This window comes from Marmota monax, unplaced genomic scaffold (genome assembly GCF_021218885.2).
Source record: "Marmota monax isolate L192 unplaced genomic scaffold, Marmota_monax_Labrador192_F-V1.1 WCK01_AAM20220418_F8-fsc00390, whole genome shotgun sequence".
NCBI lineage: Eukaryota > Metazoa > Chordata > Mammalia > Rodentia > Sciuridae > Marmota > Marmota monax.
The window spans coordinates 141,238-161,642 of record NW_026693450.1 but is presented as its reverse complement, the minus strand read 5'-3'; the positions used below and the strand labels follow the sequence as shown (position 1 = coordinate 161,642).

Below are 20,405 nucleotides of genomic sequence, written 5' to 3'. Positions count from 1 at the left end.
AGAATAAATATTTTTTAAAAAGATATGAACTGCCTGTTTCCATCACTCCTTACTCCTTACTCTGAAGACCTGGACATGCATTAGTTCAAATAAAGTAACTTTTAACTTGAACAATGTAGTGATAAATTTTAAGAATGCACTGACCAAAATCCAGACTTACTATTAATGTTTTATCATGTTTTTTCCTTTAAATATTATTTTAGATATTTATGGACATTTATTTTATTCATTATTTATATGTAGTGCTGAGGATTGAACCTAGTGCCTCACACACACTAGACAAGTGAGCTACCACTGAGTCACAAATCCAGCCCTGTTTTTTTTCTTTTAATGGAAAAATCGAAACATAGATAAAGTTGAAGTTCCTTTTGTCCCCATCCTTTCCCCACACATTCCTTATGTTCTTCAGATTATTTTGAAGCAAATACTAGATAACATATACATGTTTTTCAAATATTTCAGTATGTAACTCCTAAAAGCATAAGCACTGTTACAGTAACATAAGAACTATTATAAGCACTATTATAATAAGCACTATTATAGCAAGAACAAAAGCATAAGCGCTATTATAGCAAAATATTAATCATTCCTAATAGCAAATATATAGTTATTATTTGAATTTCTCCAATTAGTGTATATGTATGTGAGTATATACATATATGTTTTTATAGTAAATATAAATTATATCTGTGTTTAATGGTTAGTTTGATTCAGGTTTCAAATAAGTTCCATACCTTATAATAGTGATGTGTCTCTTAAATCTCTTAATTGGTAGGTTCCCCCTCTGCTTCTTTGCCACCCCTAGCCATGTATTTATTGAAGCAACCAGGGTTTTTGGACCTGTTAAATTTCCCAGAGTTTGGATTTTTCCAATGACATCCTGGTGGTGATTTTAAACATGTTCTTTTATTCTTGTAAAAGAGTATTAGAGATCTAGAGGTTTGATTATATATAGGTTTCAGTTTTTGGCACAAACACTTCATAGGTGGGGTGAACTTCCATCAGGAAGCACATTTATGTCTTGATTTTCTTTTTTTTTGGGGATATTAGCAACCATTGAACATTATTACCATTATTTCATTAGGGGATAATTATTTTATAATTTAGTGACAATTAAGTCTCAATAATCCATATGTGGTTTAATTTTTTATGTGTGTGGTATAAGATCTAAATTTAGTACAACCAATTGTTCCAGCACCATTTGTGGAATAATTTCTACATTCCTGACCAATTTTAAATGATACTGTTTTTATGTCAAGTTCCCACATACACACCCTGTTTCTGAGGCTTTCCAGGGTACATGTAATCTATTTGTTGAGTCTTGTGCCACTGTAATACCACTTTAATGACTACATTTTAATATTTGTTAAAAGTAGACTCTCTTATTATCTTTAAAACTGTTGTTATTCTTTGTTTTATTAGTTTGTTTGATTTTATATAAGAACCAGACTATAAGTTCTTTCAACAATTATATTTATTTTATTGAGAATAAAATAAATATAAATCTAGAGATTAATTTGGGATGTAATTGGAATATTTACAATATGGAATCTTCCCACTAAATATGATATAGTTCCTCTATAAAGTCTTGTTTTGTGGCCCTCAATAACATTTTATGAAGTTCTCGGTTACACATCCACATTTTTTCATAATGCCCTATTAGTAACTGTTGTATTCTGCTACCTTTCCTATCCTCTACCATCCCCCCTCCCTCCCCTCCCATCTTCTCTCTCTACCCCATCCACTGTAATTCATATCTCTCCTTGTTTATTTTCCCATTCCCCTCACAACCTCTTATATGTAATTTTGTATAACAATGAGGGTCTCCCTCCATTACCATGCAATTTCCCTTTTCTCTCCCTTTCCATCCCACCTCATGTATCTGTTTAATGTTAATCTTTTATGAAGTTCTCAAAAAGGATTTTGCCCCTTTTTGTCTGGTCTGGTCCTAGTCTTCTAATCAATTGTATTTTTTATTGGAATGGAATATTTTATTTCTCTTTCATTTCTATTTGTTTTTGATGGAACACAGGAATTCTATTGATTTTAAAATTTACAAATATTTTAAAATATTTGTCAATTCTGCTGGACTTCTATTTCTAGCAGATTTTCTGTAGATTATTTTGGGTTTTCCATTTAATCAATTAAACTGGCAAATAATTCTCTTTTTTTTTTTTCATTTTCTTATTGATTTGGTTAGGACTTCCTGAATAATGCAGGAGTTTGAGTAAGTACCCTGGTATGGATTTTTACCTTAATCAGAGCCTCTAATATTTAACCAGTAAGTATTCTATTCATTGAATTTGAAAACTATTGAATTGATATCATCATTGTCTCAAGTTGGATGTTGATTAGTAGGTGAAGACTACCTCATCCTTTTCTGTGAGATGAGATTACCTTTCCTCACAGAGAAGCTTCTCATATCCTCCCAGAGTTCCTAGCTGCAGGACTCAGATACCAGAGATGCTGACTACTCGAGGTTTGCCCTTTTCATATCTGAGAAGGTTAATATTGTTCTGTGCCAGAACTCTTGGATCATGACTAAAGTTTACATTACCATTTAAAAAGAATTTAAATAAGCAGTTTCCTTTCTTAAAGTGAAATATTTCATAGTTCTTCAATCTAATTTTGTTACCCATAAATTCACATCCAAATCCAGGGAAAAAGCTGAATCACTGTTCAGACAAAATTTTCATCACGACTGCTTGTTCTGCCTGCAGTTTACTTAGGTGGTATTTACTATGTACTGTACTGGACACCACCCTTTAAATATATCAACACATTCCTTCACTATTTTAAAAAGCACCCCTCAACTGTGTGAGATCTCTTAATCTAAGGATACAAGTGCTTCATTAGTTTTGGGAAATTATCAACCATTATTTTTTCAACTATTCCTTCTTCTCCATTCTCCTCACTTCTTCAAGGTTGCCTACTAGAGAAATATTGGAGATTCTGGCTCTTTGCACAATCTCAAGTTTTCCTATTATATGGTGATATATTTTGAGGGACTTTTTTTCTGTTCATTCTTTAGCTGTCTCTCAGCTTTTCTGTTGAGATGGTTTCCTTTCTATGTGCTTCCTTTTTTCAGGGCTGTATTTGAGTTTCAGATCCAGAGCTTTGTAACACAGATTTCCATCTATGTGTTTATTTTAAAAAATATCTTTTCTTAGATTTGTCAAAATGGATTTTGTGAGAGATTTTAGTGTCTATTCAGTCCATCATTTTGAAAATGGAAGTCTCTGCTCATTAAACTCTATTTTTTCTACTGATTAGATTCTAACAGAAACAAGCATTAGTGTTGTAATGTCAATCTACACTCAATATTAGAACAAATACAATTTACAACATTTATGAATTCATAAGTTACAGGTGGCCTTATTATAAGTCTAGTTAATTGGCCCAAGAACTCCCTTGTGCATTTCAGCTAGTGTTTAGGCTTCTATTGAAGTTTTTATTTGGTCATTATCTGTACTAATCTTAAGAACATCCTTACCTGTAGTTGAGAGTGTTCCTGCCCGGGCCCCTGTTTTATAGAGTGGGGAGTGGTAAAGTGTTGGGTCTGGCTCATAGTTTTGTTGTGGTTCAAAATGCACAACAGGCAGCATTGGATTCATCTGTCCAGGCAAGGCATCTTCTATAATCATCGCCTCATCATCCCATCGAGAAGCATCCATGAACATCCCATGAACAAGAACACCATCCTCAGGAGAAGGCAACTGAAAGATACTCACAGGATTAGAGGTGACAGGAGGAGTATATGATCAGCATTTAGGGTCATTCACATCCTTAAAAAGTAATTCTAAAAACACCCTAAAATTATTGTTACTATATTTAAAGAGGGGCATCCCAAGAGTCTGGGAAATAAAATAATTTGCTTCTTAATTTGATACTGTATCTCTTACTCTCCATACTCCACCAGGATGTCAATAGGGATGCCCCTGGGAAGTCCATTTATGGGCTTTCAGACTATCTGATATCATGATAAAATAGCTTTCCCTTTCTCTTGAGAATCGAGTAGGATAAGAGGAATGGGATTATCATCTTTTAGCAAGGTCTTTCATGAATTTGGATGCCCTCTTTGAAGACAGATTATATACTGTATATCGGCAATAATATGCAGAGTGTCTAAGGAAAACTCCTTTTTTTTCTTTCTTTCTGCTTAACGAAATACAATTATTATTACTATTATTATTTGGTACCAGGGATTGAATTTAGGGGTATTTGACCACTGAGCAACATCCTCAGCCCTATTTTGTATTTTATTTAGTGACAGGGTCTCAATGAGTTGTTTAGGGCCTCACTTTTGTTGAGGCTGGCTTTGAACTCGTGATCCTCCTGCTCAGCCTCCTGAGCTGTTGGAATTACAGGCATGCGCCACCATGCCTGACCTAGAAATATGATTACTTTATAATATTACTAGTGAAAGGAAGAGAGAGAGAAGAGAGACCGTATCCTTTAGTGTCCTGGGATTAGATGTCTCCTTGGGTACACCTGTGCCATCTTTCCAAATCTGGGCCTGGCCCTGAGCCTTTGAATAAAAGGAGAACCATGCCTGTGGACAGAGGATTAAACATCACTAGCAATATGTAGTACAGGTTATAATAAATGAATTTTTTTGACTGGTCTTTGCTATTTGGTGACCTTCTGTTTCTTGGGTGCAGCAGTGTGGGGTGGGCCTTTTGTTTTCTTAGCTGCTATGTATGTATAGGTTTGTCTAAAAGTCATCTTGCCACCTCCTTACCAAACCATGTATAGGAGCAATCTGGACATCCACACAGAGGGAGAACATTTTCCTAAGTGGCATAAAGGTGGCAAATTGGCTGCCAGTGTTCCTGCCTGATTGTAACAGAAATAAAGCTGTCTAAATACACACCCTGGCTTCTTTTTCAGACATTTTCTGAGTGGATCAAAAGACAGGCCAGCTAGACAATCTGAGATCCCCAGAGATCTCAGAGATTCTAAGGCATTGTCATGGTTCAGTGCACAGCATGGGTGGGGTGGAGTGTAAGAGGTCCTGGTTGTCACTGTAAACTCTGTCTGTTAGGCTGCCTCTGTGGCAGAAAGTGTTTGCCAGGCACAAGCAGGGACACCATCCTGGAATGCTTTGGTTAGGGCTTCTATGTAGATGTTGTTTTGCTCTCCTGCCACCTCAATTATTCCTGATATGGGCCTGGGACACCATTCTGGCCAAGAAAGCTTTCAAAATAATGAGGAGTGCACCTCCAAATTCTCTCCTAACTTTGGAAATTATTTTGATCCTAAAACAAATTTCTTTAAGCATGTATGCCTTTTTATTATTTTAAGATACAGGCAACTAAGAGGTATTAATCTTAGAGTATTACATAGAATAAGCCATGAATATGGCTGATTTTTTATGTTTTGTTAATCAGAAAAAGGAGTAGATCAATTAGATCTAAGTTGGGTGAATACTGATTCAATTACCTGGGAGCAATTTCTACTAATAAAGACCATGATATTTTAAGGAAATTTTCATAAGTCACTCACCCCAACTATTCTGATTGGTTAGAGAATACATTCTTGACAAAAGCAATCAGGAGCAGGTCTTTGATCTTATGGCACATATAAAAAATAATATTTATGAGGCATGTTGGATGGAGAGATGCTTAGAGGCAGAGGTTCCCTTCCCCATCAATGTCTCTGCATATATAAGCCAGACAGTTCGGATCAACAGTGGCAGTTCTTATCCTAAGTGCCTCTAGCAGATACAATAGAATATTTTAAAACACAACAAAAACAATGCCTGGAACTACTCCAGAGATTCTGATGCAATCAGAGTCTGCATCCCAGAGTGGGATCTGGGATGTTTAAGTAGCTCACCTGGTGATTCTAACTGCAGCCAAGATTGAGAATTACTCATATTTTGGAGCAGTTGTTCTCAAACTTTAGTGGGCTAAGAATTACCTATGGGGTTTATTAAAGTATAGACTTCTGGGTTTCAGCATGGAAAACCTGATTCAATAAGTCTGGGTGGGGCCTGGGAATTTACATTTCTAGCAAGTTCCTTGGTGATGTTGTTGCCCCTTGTCTGGGGACTGCACACTGAGAATTACTGCACTAGAGGAGTAAATTGCTTCCATAACACATTCCTGTTGGTTATCTAATGTGGCTATAGCTAGAGAATGTATAACATTATCATATAAATTCTGCAAGGAGGCAACTGAGTAGATGATGTAGACAAATTTAGTCTATGATACTAGTAATTTATTATTGGAGTACTATGTGGCCACATTACATTTGCCATTTCATTTATACTGCATTCAACTCTGAGTTGGTGTCATTGGCCCTATTTTACAAATGAGGATGCTGAAGTGCAGACATGTTAGCAATGGCTACAGCACACACAGCTGGTGGTGGTCAGCATCAGAATTCAAACTCAGGTTTGTTTGTGAAATCCTTGTTTTTAATTGTTTTGCTATTTTTTCTCTGCAAGATAGAAAAAAAAATCACTATGTATATATCTAAGAAATAAAATAGTATTGCTTAGGAAAGTTACTCTAAATAAGACTAAATTAGCTAGTTCCCATCTATTCACTACCAATGGGGGAGCTTGTCTTGGGGATATAATTACTACTCTGCCCCTCCTGCTCCTGAAAATGGGAGGTGGTACGAGGTTGGGGCAAGGGGGATTGACTAAATTGTTGACTACAGTGAGATAGAAGTTTTTTTTGCCCAACACCAGGTGACAGTACCTCTAGGTCCATGGGCAGTTCGTGTCCAAACTGTATCGTCTTGGCAGCTTCTATTACTGCAGCCTGATCTCGGTAGGAAGGAATAATGTTGTACTTGAAACTCAGCTCATCTATAGGCAAATTGTATTTCCGAGCATGGTTTTGAAGAGTTCCTGTAAATATGAAAACCAGAAGACTAGGTCCTCCAGATAACACTGCTACTCCACATACATTGTACCCCTGCACCCCAACCAGGCTGCTCTAGTATTAGAGAGCTTCCTCTCCATAGAAAATGCAATTATTAATATTCAACTAGAAATTAGTTCATACATGAACTGGGGTCACGCTGGGTGGTAAGAATCCAAAAGATGTACAAGTTCTGGCCATGGCTGGGAAGAAAGGAAAGAAGACTAACTCTGAAATGAATGGCCCTGCCATGAAACAAACTGGTGAGAAAAATTTATGGCCAAATATCCCTAACTTTCTATTTTTTCCATATTTTTATTGGTGCATTACAGATGGACATAAAGGTGGAATTTGCTGTTACAAATGTGTATAAGTACACAATATAACAATATAATTTGGCCAATATCATTCCCCAGTATTTCCCTTTTCCCTCTTCTCCTCCCTTCCTGGTCCCTTTTCTAGGTCAAACTGATTTCTCTTTGATTTTCATGAGATCCCCCCTCACCTCTCTTTTCTTTATTCCACTCTAGGTTTCACATATGAGAGAAAATATATGACTCTCAACCTTATGAATTTGGCTTATTTTTTAACATAATGTTCTCAAGTTTTATCTGTTTTTCTGCAAATGGCATAATTTTATTTTTCTTTATGGCTGAAAAAAAAAAACTCCATTGTATATATACCACATTTCTTTACCCATTCATCTGTTGATGGACCCTTAGGCTGGCTATTGTGAGTTGTGCTGCTATAAACATGGATATGCCTGTGTCACTATGATGACTTTAATTCTTTAGGATAAATACCAAGGAGTGGTATAGCTGCATCATGTGGTGTTTCCATTCCTTGTCTTTTGAGGAACCTCTATACTGATTTCCACAGTGGTTGTTCTAATTTACAATCCTACCAACAGTGTAAAACTGTTCTTTTTTTATCTACCTCCTCTCTTGCATTTATTATTGTTTGTCTTCTTCTCCTTCTCTCTCTCCTTCTTCTTTTTTTGGTACTAGGGATTTAACACAGGGGCGCTTAATCACTGAGCAACATCACTAGCCCCTTTTTAATATTTAATTTAGAGACAGGGTTTCTCTAAGTTGCTTAGGGCCTCACTAAGTTGCTAAGGCTGGCTTTGAACTCATAAGCCTCCTGCCTCAGCCTCCAGAGCAGCTGTGATCATAGGTGTGTGACACCATGCCCGACTACTGTTTGTATTCTTGATGACTGCCATTCTGACTGGTACAAGATGAAATCAGTGTAATTTTAATTTGCAACTACCTAAAGCTAATGATGTGGAACATTTTTTTTCATATATTTGTCAGTAATTTGTATTTCTCCTTTTGAGAAGTGTCATATGCACATTTATTAATTGGGTTATTTGGTTTTCTTTTTTCTGTGTGTGTGTGTTAAGTTTTTTTGAGATGTATATATTCTGGATATTAAACCTCTGTCAGAAGAGTAGCTACTGAAAGCAAATACTTTCTCCCATTCTGGAGGTTCTCTTTTCATATTCTTAATTGTTTCCTTTGTTGTGCAGAAGATTTTCAACTTGATGCAATCCCATTTATCAACTCTAGGCATTATTTCTTGAGCTTTAGGGGTTCTTTTGAGAAAGTCATTGTCTGTGCCTATATGTTGGAGTGCTGATCCTATGTTTTCTAGGATTTTCATAGTTTCTAGTATAAAATATATTTGGAATTGGGTTTTGTTCAGAATGAGAGATAAGTGTCTAGTCTCATTCTTCTACAGATGGATAACCAGTTTTCCCAGTACTGTTGATTAAAAGTCTGTCTTTTTCTCCAATATATGTTTTTGGCACCTTTGTCAAGGATCAGATGACTGTAGATGTGTAGGTTTGTCTCTGTGTCTTCTGCTCTGTACCATTGCTATGTGTCTGTTTTTATGTCAGTACCATTCAGGTTTTGTTACTATAGGTCTGTAGTGTAATTTAAGTCAGGTATTGTGATGCTTCCAGCCTTGCTTTTTTTTTTTTTTTTTGCTTAGAACTTCTTTGACTATTCTGGGTCTTTTATTCTTCCAAATGAATTTTAGGACTATTTTTTATAGTTCTATAAATAATACCATGGGAATTTTGATAGGGATTGCATTAAATCTGTAAATTGCTTTTGGTAACATGGCCATTTTAACAATATTAATTTTCCCTATCCATGAACATGGAAGGTCTTTCCATCTTCTGTGTCTTCTTCAATTTCATTTTTCAATGTTCTGTAGTTTTCATTGTGGAGGTATTTCACCTCCTTAAATACCCTTAACTTTAGAATTTTACCCAGCTTGTTTTATATGGATTGTTTATTAGGGATTAAGAATGAGATAAGTTAAGGGATGGGCTAATTAGAATCTAGTTGCTCCAAATCCCATCCTCTTTTGGAGCTCTCTAGCCATATTCCCCAAAGGGCAATGGAGGAACATCAAGAGCACTTTTTTGAAGATTTTTTTAATTTGGACACAATACCTTTATTTATTTTATTTATTTTTATGTGGTGCTGAGGATAGAACCCAGTACCTCACATGTGCAAGTTATAGCTGAGCTATAACTCCAGCCCCCATCAAGAGCACTTTTAGAGCAAAGGAGACTGCTCAGAACTGGGGCTGAAAAAATAGAAAGCAGTTGATGCCCTTGAGTGTGGGTCAAATGGAGAATTGAATCACACACAGTCTGTTCATGGATTCAGGAGTGCCAACTCTTAGGTAATCTGAGGGAGCAGGAATTAGGTTACTAGTGAATATCTGGTGTTTCCACCATCCTCAAACCCGCACCAATAATCAAGGAAGCTCCATTTTCAGGACATTAGCAGACATGCATTTCCCCAGCTCCTAGAAACCGGTGTATAAAACAAAACAAAATGAAAATCTTTTTCTGTGAGATTTTCCTTGGGAAAGCACCAGTACCTGTTAGAAATCCTTGAGGAAAGAAGAAACCAGAGATCCAGAAGGATTTGGGCTGTCCTCTTCTGAGCCACAACTGAAGGAGAAACATATGGTTAGGCACTTTATTTCTGAGTTTGTCATCTAAATCAAAGACATATTTGAAAGGTCCTCTTAGGAGTTAGTTGTTATCTCCATTTGACTGCCTGCCCTGCTCTACTCCCTTATCCACCAGTCCTATTGCAAACCCAGAACCTGGTTAGTACAGGGATGGATGAGAGGGAGATGGCAACAAAGTCACATCTGACTTTTTGGACCCATGTTGGATTTGCTCTGTACCTTACAGTGGGGTCCCATGCACAGCTAAGACCCCAAGAATGGACTGGGGTTAAAACTGAACATGAGGTTTTAAGAACATAAGAGAAAATGATAGAATCAGTACAAAACTTTCAAAGTCATGCCATTCTAGCAGTTTCTACTTCTCTGGGCTTAGATGATCCCTCAATAGTTGTTAGCCAGAGATTCCCAGGGACCTTAGGGTTGGCCACATGAGATTTATCAAATTACAAAGAAGAGAATTTTCTTACATCCATAAATGCAATCCTCAGAATAAGGTCTTTGACCCATGATCCTAGTGGCTTCAGAGATGGATATGCTGTGTTGGACCACAGAGAAGGAACCTGATTGTTAAGGAAACTGTTGTACACCTTTTCCATTTCTTCAGACATCACCACTAATCCAGCAATGGCTTTGTTGAGTGTATCTAGGGAAGTCTAAAAGGACAGAAAGATTGGTGTCCTGTTACAGATATAATTATCAAGTGTAGATGACATTCATGACACAAAGGGCCTACTGGCTGTTTTCCATCCTTTTTGCACACTGTTTTCTGGGTCAGGCTGCAATATTTCATACATCATTTTGGGATACTGGGGTTTGAACCTGAGGGTGTTTTACAGTGCACGAACTACATCCCCAGTCCTTGTCATTTTTATTTGGAAATAAGGTCTCACAAAGTTGCTGAGTTATTGAGGCTGGCCTCAAACTTGCCATCTCCTGCCTAAGCCTCCCAAATTTCTGGGACCAGAAGAGTGTGCCACCTGCCCAACTATTTCATACATTTTTATATATTATAACATGTGACTTGGGGATAGGAGAAATTTTAGGTAGTTAATAGCAAAGTCCAGTGGAAAGAAGGGGAATAGGAGAGCTGAGAAATGAATAGAATGGACTTATTAGGGGGTGCCTAAATCCCAAAGATTTATAGAAGCTGATATCAGAGGGTCTCTTTGTGCTGCAAACACTTCCTTAAAACATTTCTTTTAATTAAGTTGTTTTATGTGCTTTGCCTTACATGTGTTAAATTTAATAATAAAAACTTTTTAAATTGGATATGAAAAAAAAAAAAACATTTCTTTTACCCTTTCTTCCTCAACAAAAGGCAGAAGCAGGCAGTGGTCCTGGGAGATGCTGGGCTGGTGGCAGCCACAGGGAATACAGGGTGACATTTGCTACCTGGCTAATGACAAAGGCAGAGTACATAGATTGGTGATGGCCCTTCTGGGTTACAGGCTTGTGAAAACTGCCATATCTTGAGAAAATATAATAGTTAGACTTTAGAGGCAAAATTTATGTTGATTAAATGAAAAATAAGGCCTAAGGATCAAATGTACATGGTCCTAGAGACAGGTAATGTGTGGATGAAACAAGGCTCAGTATCTTTTCATTTCTTCTTAGATTAAGTTTGGTCCCCTCCTCTTGGCACCTCTTTACACAAGAGGCAATGGGAGGAAAAGAAAGGGGGGGGGTCTTCCAATTAATTTGTCTTAGGATCTGAAGAACCATCTGCAACAGAGTGCAGGAAGGAAGGACCAAGACAATTCTCTATCTTAGAGTAGAAGTGGAAGGTAGCAAAGAGAAACATGAAATGAGAAAAATAGAGGGAAAAGACTCTTGGACCTTCAAGGCCTGCTTAAGGCAGACAGAGGCCATGGGGCAACGATATTGCCCAAAGGAAATAGCTAATACATATATGTTTTAAATGGGAAAAAGCATAGCATACTTTAAATGCTTCCCTTTCCCTACAGCTAGAAGCCTCAACAGCAGGGGTGAGGGGGTCCTTACCCCCAGGACCAGACCCATCTCACAGTTCTGAAGTTGTCTAGAGGAAAGTAAGCTCTCCAGGTTGGCAGCCCTTAAGGCCTCCAAGTGCTGCCTCCTTCCCTTGGCTTTTCTGATTTCCAGCACAGTGCTGCCTTGCTGCTCCCAAAGTAAGATGAAGGGGACAAAGCCAGGGCAAGACAGGACTGGACAGAGTTCAGGAGGCAGAAGGCATCCCGTACAGGGTCAGCATGCAGGGGTGGGAGTAACCGAATGTGATCTGAGGCTAGAAATCACATTAATTCACTGTACACTCTAATATTTATGGATGATTTAGTATGTCAGTTACTAAGGAAGTAAAATTGACCAATACACCAGTTCCCTGTTTTAAGAAGTTTTTGTTGGAGCAGTGATATTCCTAGGGTAATATACAAAAAAAAAAAAAAAAAGTGTTGTTAAGTACAATGGTAGAGACAGCTGAAATTTTGGAGCCCTGAAAAAGGGCTTATAAATCATCTGGTGGTACAGGGAAGTGTTGGTGTTCCAGAAACACATTATGGAGGAAGTAACATCTTTGACATCTTCAATTAGGTGAAGTATCATAATCTGGAAAAGGCAGAAGATGAGCAGCACTCATCTCCTTTTCTTCCTTAGAACAGCAGCACCCCATTAGTTTTGGCTAGGCACATGACAAGCCTCCTGGAAACTATATTTCCCAGCCACTCTTGCGGTTAGGGTGTAGCCTATTACCAAGTTTTGGCTAATGGACTACAAGAAGAAATGACATATATAATTTCTAGATCACCATTTTCTAAGGAAACTGCTTTTCCTTGGCTCTTCCTTTCTTCTTTCTCACTGGCTGGTGAAAGATATTAGTGGAGCAGGAATCTAGTCCCTAAGATGGAAGTTAACTGTTGAGGCTGCAAGAGCCAACCTGCTTATCCGTGGAAGAACTCACAAAGCAGAATGAGTTACCTGCCCTAGATAGGGCTTTCTCTGGAGTGTGAAGGAATAATAAAGTGAATTTCTACCTTGTTTTGTACTGTATTGACAGTTTTATCACAGTAACATAACATGTACCTTTATTCATTCAATAGAAAAGGTGTTAAACACTGACCTAGTCACCTGACTGGCTGACATTGGAATGTACATGTTGAAGAGCCATGGTCCTAAGGTGAGAACTTCACACATTCATCTGATCCAGTTCCCACTTAACAAGTCAAGCCACGCAGCAACAAATGGAGACATTTTTCTCAATAGGGGACAGAAATGGTCTTTGACTTTAAAAAAATCTCAGTTCTCCCCAACTTATCCCCAAGTCCTGCCCATTGGCCAGGTGTTAGGTTCCCTGCTGAATAGTAATACTATCTGGTTAAGGGTCCACACTTGGATTATAATAGTATTTTCTCTTTTCTCATCAAAGATACACACAGAGAAATTAGGAAGACCTTTGGCCATCAATAAAATAAGAGGCAATCTTAAGAGAGACAGTGGGTTGGGGGAGGGAATGAATCTGTGAACACAAGGAAAATGATCTAACAATTTGCAAATTTTAATTGTAATTTAAATTTTAATTGAAATCATCTGGGGAGTTTACTTAAAACTCATGGGGTTGGGGTATGGCTCAGTGGTAGAGCACTTACCTAGAATGTGGGAGGCCCTGGGTTCAATTCCTACATTACTGAAAACAAAGAAAAGCTTCACATTCCCAGGCCCTACACTTGAAGAAATTCTGATTAAGCAGGTCTGAAATATGATCTAGGAATACATTTTTTTCTTTTCTTTCTTCTCTCTCTCTCTTTTTGAAATAAGATCTTGCTATGTTGCTCAGGCTGGTTCCTTGTGTCTGCTGCTGTGCTCATTTTCAGGAATCCACATTTTGAACACACACCACAGAGGATTCTAGTGCAGGCAATCTGTAGCCCACACTTTGAGAAACTTTGGTTTTCACTGTCTTGCATAAAAATTATATTATTAAATGCAAAGTGGACAGTGAAAACAAGTACTGATTCACTTTCAATTGAGAACATAAGCCCCTGATCAATTTCTAGTTTGTCAGTGGAATTCTAAGGATAATGGAGAGACTAAGAATTTATAATGTTACATATCACTCAGTCATTATTAGAAAAAGGGAATACAGACTTTTTAGAGGAGGATAAATTCAATAGACAAGCTGGATCTGAAGAGTTATTAGCACATCCAAAAGGAAATGGTGAAGTGATGGGAATTGAAAACACTAAGGACACTTATATCACTTATATTATATAGTTCCCCTACAAGGTTTTGATACCCAGTAGAAATGATGTAGATGAGCTCTCATACATGTATTAACTTTAGTAGATTGTTAAACCGGTCCACTTCCTGGCCAAGAACGGTGGTTAAGGAGTTCAGGCGTCCTTGATGATCTTTAAAGAAAAGGCTCTCAGAAGCACCCTCCATTTCCAGTGTTTCTGAAACATACACAGCTGACTCCTCAGATCAGTCATCATTGATTTCTGTTCTCATTACATTCTAGTATCCTGTGCTTAACATTTTTTTCTAAAGTCAACTTATTTCATTATTTAAGACAGACACACATGGCTTAAATGTGACAACATTTCTTTAATTTATAACTCTTTGGTGATTCACCCATTTATATAGAAGCAATCACAGAAATGCAAGCTTAAATTCATGTGTATCAGAGGAAAAGTGAGTGTGTGTGTGTGTGTGTGTGTGTGTACATAAAAACCATTATAATAGCATATTTTATTTCTCACCATGGGTATTTTTATCTGTGCCAGTATGTGGTCTTTGACTCTGAGACAAGTGATAGGTCCTTGATTGCTTAAGTAAGATAAAGAGAGACTGTGCTGATGTAAGTAGGACATGAACAGAAGATAGTAAAGAAAAGACTACTCCTTTTCATTCTGGATGACTATGGAGATGAGGAGAAGGATTGAGAGACAAGAGAAAGAAGCAGAAGGCCAGCATGACTTAGTGGTTCCTGCTACCTTGAGTGAGGGGTTTGTCTGAAAGACTCTCCAGAGGTTGCTTGGCTAGAGGGCATGAGATTGTGTGCCTAGCTTTGGATAAGTGAGAGACAAATGCTTGCAGGTTGAAGCAGCTACATGATAGACAAGGGGCATTCCAGAGCTTAGAGGGGCCAGGGATCCATGTCTTCCCCTCTACCTTATGGTTATGTAAGCCTTGTTCTTCCCTGCATATCTATATTGTATCCAGAAGAGGAGGGTTTGGTGGTGGGAGACTCAGAGATGTGAGAGACTCAACATTTATCCCAAGTTGCTAAACATTATTTAAAGGAATTAGTGGAATTATTAAATAGGTTCATGGCTCCATCAGGATTAAGAAAAAGTAGATCTTTTTTTCCCCCTCATAATTCACCAAATGGAGACTTAGATGAAGAACCACATGAACTATAAAAAAGGAAGAATTGCATTTTCCTTGCATATTTAAGGAAAGTGGGAGTAAATAAGGGGCTCCAAAATATGTACATCAAATTCCTTCTTAAGCACCCACAATTTGGCTGCTGGAGAAAAAAATAACCTAGTAGTATAGTTAGTCCCATCTCTTGGGTCCATAGAATTGCAGTTACATGTGTCTGGTAGTCCCTGTCTGCTATTCCCTTCAGGAGAAATTCCAAACCCTCAGTTCTTTTGTTGAGCCAATTGCACCTCAGGCTCAGCAGACGAACTGCTTATTATTTTCATAGTAAAAGTATAAGTTTCCTGAAACTTGGAGAGAAAAACCTCCTTAGTGTCAATGAGACTCTGTGAAACAAGTTCATGACCTCTGCAATCATTCATTTGTCTATTCATCTCTTTTCCACGTAGCTTTCTATCTTAAATTTGATTAGAAATTGCTTCCCAAAATAACTGACTCTACTTCAACATCATCAGAACTCTCTACCCATGTAGATTTTTTTTGTAGGCCTGCTCCTTTGGGGTAGATAATTGGCTTGTTCTGAGGTCACATGGTTGCTTTTCTTCTGGAGGTCTTAAGTGTATTGTCAGGACTCAGTAACTGTTTTTTTTTCCTCCTCAGTTTTCTTTTTCCTATTTCTTTTCCAACCATGAGCAACTAAATTTTGGAGTATAAATTATGGCCACTCTAAGCAAAGTATGAGGGTGGATCTCTTGTGATCATTCAGACAGTTTCCTTAACTCATCAGAAGTCAAGGTGAAAGTGACAGCCATTTCTCTTGAATGGGGAAAAAAATGAAAGGACTGTTAAATTGAACTTCGAATGATGATGGAAATGCTTTCCCTCTGTGCTGCCCACTTGAAATGTGAATAGTGCAACTGAGGAATTAAATTTTAAATTTGTTTAATCTAAGTTTCAGTTTAAGTAGCCACATGTGGCTAGTGGGTACTGCCTTGGACAGGGCAGGTCTAGAGACTTTAGAATTCATGAAGCCAAGGAAAACTTGGGACAATGTCTGGTTAAAGTTACATGGGGCTAGAATTGGCTCTTCATACTTTTGGCATCTGTATGTTTAAGAAATGTAGGTTTCTAGTTGGTAAGTGGAGAACTCCATGTCAGATAAGCTCTCTTGGCAAAGCAAAGTCCATGTAATAAGGAGGTCTGAACATCTGCTCACCACTCAATTATCTGAGTTAATTCCTATAATTCCCATTTTATACAGATGCAAGGAATTATTTATTACCTGGAACTCTGGTCCAGACAGAAGAAACAAGCTCTTGGACAATTTCATCATTGCTTTTTCCTTGTCCACCAGCAGATGATCTTGGCTGAACATCAAGTATGGTATTGATTAAAGTGTTGGTTTCTTTGTACTATAATGATGGTAAGAGAGAGAAGACTGATGACTCAAATTTCCCAAAAAGTAATTTACAGCACATATAGCTTACCTTATGGAAATAAATATACATTTAAGTTTTAATTTAATTTAAGCTCTCTATAGTTTATTCATCTCATGTTACTTCATCTTCATGCTCATTGATTAGTAAGAAAGACAAGCTATCTTATTACATTTTTTACATCATTTCATTGACTTTCTCTAGTATATTGTTGATCAGCTGGATCTTGTCTACAACTTTAGCTTAGGCTCCCTAAGGCAAACTACCCTTCTTGGCAAAGTACTTCAATTCCTTCTTCATAAAAACAAACAAACATACAGCAACAAAACCCCACTAGCCTTCTGTGGCAAATTGATCACCATGAGACTGTGGACTGAATGAGTAGTGCCCAAGGCACTACTGATTAAAGAAAAATCTCCTTAGCTTGGAAAGCAAACCTCAGAAAACTTCTATTTTGGCTTTAACCCTGCTCCCAGAATCATCTTTTCCCTTTCCTTCTTCATTTATAGGAAAGTGGAAGTTCTCCAGCAGAATGACAGACCCAGCAGCTGGCCAGTACAGCGTCCTTCCATTTCTGGGCCCATATGGTTTTTCAAGAACAGAACAGCTTTGCTCAGCAGAAATTTGAATTCTATGGCAACTGGCTCTAAAGATTACTTGTCAGGAAAGATGGTGGAATGAGATGTACATTATTACACTAGGTATATGTATGACTGCACATATGGTACAACATTATATCTTGTACAATCAGAGAAATGAAAAGTTGTGCTGTAATTGTGTACAATGAGTCAAAGTGCATTCTGCTGTCATATATACCTAGTTAAAATAAATAAATAAAGTTTTAAAAAGATTACTTGTCAGGAAGATAAGTAAAAGAAAAGATAGTAGAATGAATCTGACATAGTTTTCCCATGTATCTATATGAAAACAACACAGTGAATCCCACCACCATGTATATCCATAAGAATGGGACTCTTAACAAGAATAAGATATAATCCATGCTTGCATAATATATCAAAATGGATTCTGCTGTCATATATAACTAAAAAAGAACCAATAAAAATTTATAAAATAAAAAAATGTTAAAAAAAATTATTGTATTAAAACAAACAAAAGATTACTTGTCAGGCATGAGGATACTGTCAGGATGCCTTAGGTGACTCATAAATACAGCTGACTTGTCTCCAATGTCCAAGTATTAACTGGATGTTTGAGACAGCAACCTTGATTTTCTGGTTGGTTGTTATCTGACTGTTATTCATAGGGACATTATAATTCATTCTCATAACAACTTACTTCCCCTTCACATTCACCTTGTTCAGAGTCAGCTATAAGAAAGTGACATTTTGGCAATATAATGCAAAACTGGGGCTCAGACAGCAGGAACGACAGCTACCAACATATGCTCTGAATGTGTAGAACAATCTCCTTCCCTGACCATTCCCAGCTCTTTATTAGTTTCTGATAGGCATCTATGTAACTTGCTGGGTAGAAGAAATAATTTATAAATTTTGTGCCAAGACTTTATTGATTGCAACAGGCAGAATTACCTAACCTAATGTGAGTCTCAGATGAATGGTAGCAGAATATGCTACTCCAAAATAAGCCACTTTGACCTAAGGATTGCCATAAACTAAAGGCCACTTGGAAAATAGCAGATGGAAGGACGTTCTAATCTCCCCTTTTCTTTCTGAAAACAAAACAGAAGACCTCCTTATATGAAAGATATCCTCCCTGTACCAGGAGAAAAGAAACATTCTCATTGTCAAGAGCTTGTTATATAAACAGACCTTGACCATACTAATCTTCTTTAGCCACCCAACATAATTAAGGTACTTTCCTATAATTAATTGCCTCTCTTTGTTCAACCTAACACATAGCCATATAGGTTTTACCAGTTCTTTGGGGCTTCCTTAATGAAATGAAAGCTTATATTAAATTGTAAGTTTTTCTCCTGTTAATCTATATTATATCAATTTAATTCTTAGACCCTAAGAGTGTAGAAATAAAATTTTGCCTCCCCTATACAGGCATGAATGGATCTAACAACACTCTCTCTTGCTCATGCTTTAACTGTTTCCTCTCTAAAGGGCTCTCAGAATTCTTTCCTAATGAATATGGGCTTCTTGCATGTGGTTGATAGGAAGAGATGAAGTATAAGGGACAAGGTCACAGATGGCTGCAGAGATATAGCATCTAGCCAATGATTCTAGAGAAAAGAGAGCACCCTCCTGCCAACCTGTATCTGTGTATGTTGTCTCAGGAAAAGACTGTCATTCACCTAGCTTGGTTGTATGTGTACACCTTGGATGAGCTAGAGTGGCTAAGGGATGGGGCACTCACTGCCTTTGTCCAGGCCTGTGTCACATATCCACCTCTGTTCAGGTAGAGAGTGGTTGGAAGTCTTATCAGGAGTTTGTGCAATGGGGAAGGGGCAGTTGCTCCAAAGAAAGAGGTTAGGGTGGGGCATGTATTAATCCAGAAAAATGGAGGAAGGGAGGCTGCATAGAAAAACACCCCTGGAAGCCCACTATATACCTTCTCTCTCAGTCATTCTGAAACCAATGGAAAACACAAAAATCTACATTTCTGGTACACTCTTCCAAGAGTTTTACCCCTACCAACAGTGCTATCTTTCTGCTGTTAGCGTAACCATATCCACGCTCACTTTTTCCTTCTTATACCCTCCCTTTTTTTTTTAATTTTTTATTGTTGGCTGTTCAAAACATTACATAGTTCTTGATATATCATATTTCACAATTTGATTCAAGTGGGTTATGAGCTCCCATTTTTACCCCATATACAGATTGCAGGATCACATCAGTTACACATCCATTGATTTACATATTGCCATACTAGTGTCTGTTGTATTCTGCTGCCTTTCCTATCCTCTACTATCCCCCTCCCCTCCCCTCTTCTCTCTCTGCTCCCTCTACTGACATTCGTTTGTCCCCCTTATATTATTTTTCCCTTTCCCCTCACTTCCTCTTGTATGTACTTTTGTATAACTCTGAGGGTCTCCTTCCATTTCCATGCATTTTCCCTTCTCTCTCCCTTTCCCTCCCACCTCTCATCCCTGTTTAATGTTAATCTTCTTCTCATGCTCTTCGACCCTACTCTGTTCTTAGTTACTCTCCTTATATCAAAGAAGACATTTGGCATTTGTTTTTTAGGGATTGGCTAGCTTCACTTAGCATAATCTGCTCTAATGCCATCCATTTCCCTGTAAATTCTATGAGTTTGTCATTTTTTAATGCAGAGTAATACTCCATTGTGTATAAATGCCACATTTTTTTTATCCATTCATCCATTGAAGGGCATCTAGGTTGGTTCCACAGTCTAGCTATTGTGAATTGTGCTGCTATGAACATCGATGTAGCAGTGTCCCTGTAGCATGCTCTTTTTAGGTCTTTAGGGAATAGACCGAGAAGGGGAATAGCTGGGTCAAATGGTGGCTCCATTCCCAGCTTTCCAAGAAATCTCCATACTGCTTTCCAAATTGGCTGCACCAATTTGCAGTCCCACCAGCAATGTACAAGTGTACCCTTTTCCCCACATCCTCGCCAGCACTTGTTGTTGTTTGACTTCATAATGGCTGCCAATCTAACTGGAGTGAGATGGTATCTTATGGTGGTTTTGATTTGCATTTCTCTGACTGCTAGAGATGGTGAGCATTTTTTCATGTACTTGTTGATTGATTGTATGTCCTCCTCTGAGAAGTGTCTGTTCAGGTCCT

At 37.8% G+C, this 20,405-nt stretch overlaps 1 protein-coding gene and 1 long non-coding RNA gene across 8 annotated transcripts in view; one reads left to right on the top strand and one right to left on the bottom strand.

Annotated features, from left to right (window-relative positions):
• LOC124101536 (uncharacterized) overlaps positions 1-20,032 on the top strand; it is an 85,897-nt gene extending 65,865 nt beyond the window's left edge. The window contains exons 5-7 of the long non-coding RNA XR_009228041.1: positions 12,950-13,026; positions 16,495-16,616; positions 17,179-20,032. This is a non-coding gene — a long non-coding RNA (uncharacterized LOC124101536). The remainder of the gene's footprint in view (positions 1-12,949; positions 13,027-16,494; positions 16,617-17,178) is intronic.
• Positions 1-20,405, bottom strand: part of LOC124101538 (dynein axonemal heavy chain 6) — a 173,709-nt gene that overhangs the window by 15,546 nt on the left and 137,758 nt on the right. For 6 of the 7 annotated variants that reach the window (XR_009228040.1, XM_046457550.2, XM_046457552.2 and 3 more), the window contains 6 exons: positions 16,516-16,645; positions 14,175-14,302; positions 10,343-10,528; positions 9,780-9,852; positions 6,711-6,862; positions 3,494-3,716 (listed from right to left, as the gene is read on the bottom strand). Coding sequence is in view for 6 of the 7 variants with exons in the window: in XM_046457550.2 (XP_046313506.1) it covers positions 3,494-3,716; positions 6,711-6,862; positions 9,780-9,852; positions 10,343-10,528; positions 14,175-14,302; positions 16,516-16,645 (892 nt within the window). In the remaining variant the exon portion in view is untranslated. Of the gene's footprint in view, positions 1-3,493; positions 3,717-6,710; positions 6,863-9,779; positions 9,853-10,342; positions 10,529-14,174; positions 14,303-16,515; positions 16,646-20,405 lie in introns of those variants that run through there. The other variant, XM_046457553.2, reaches the window with a different exon arrangement.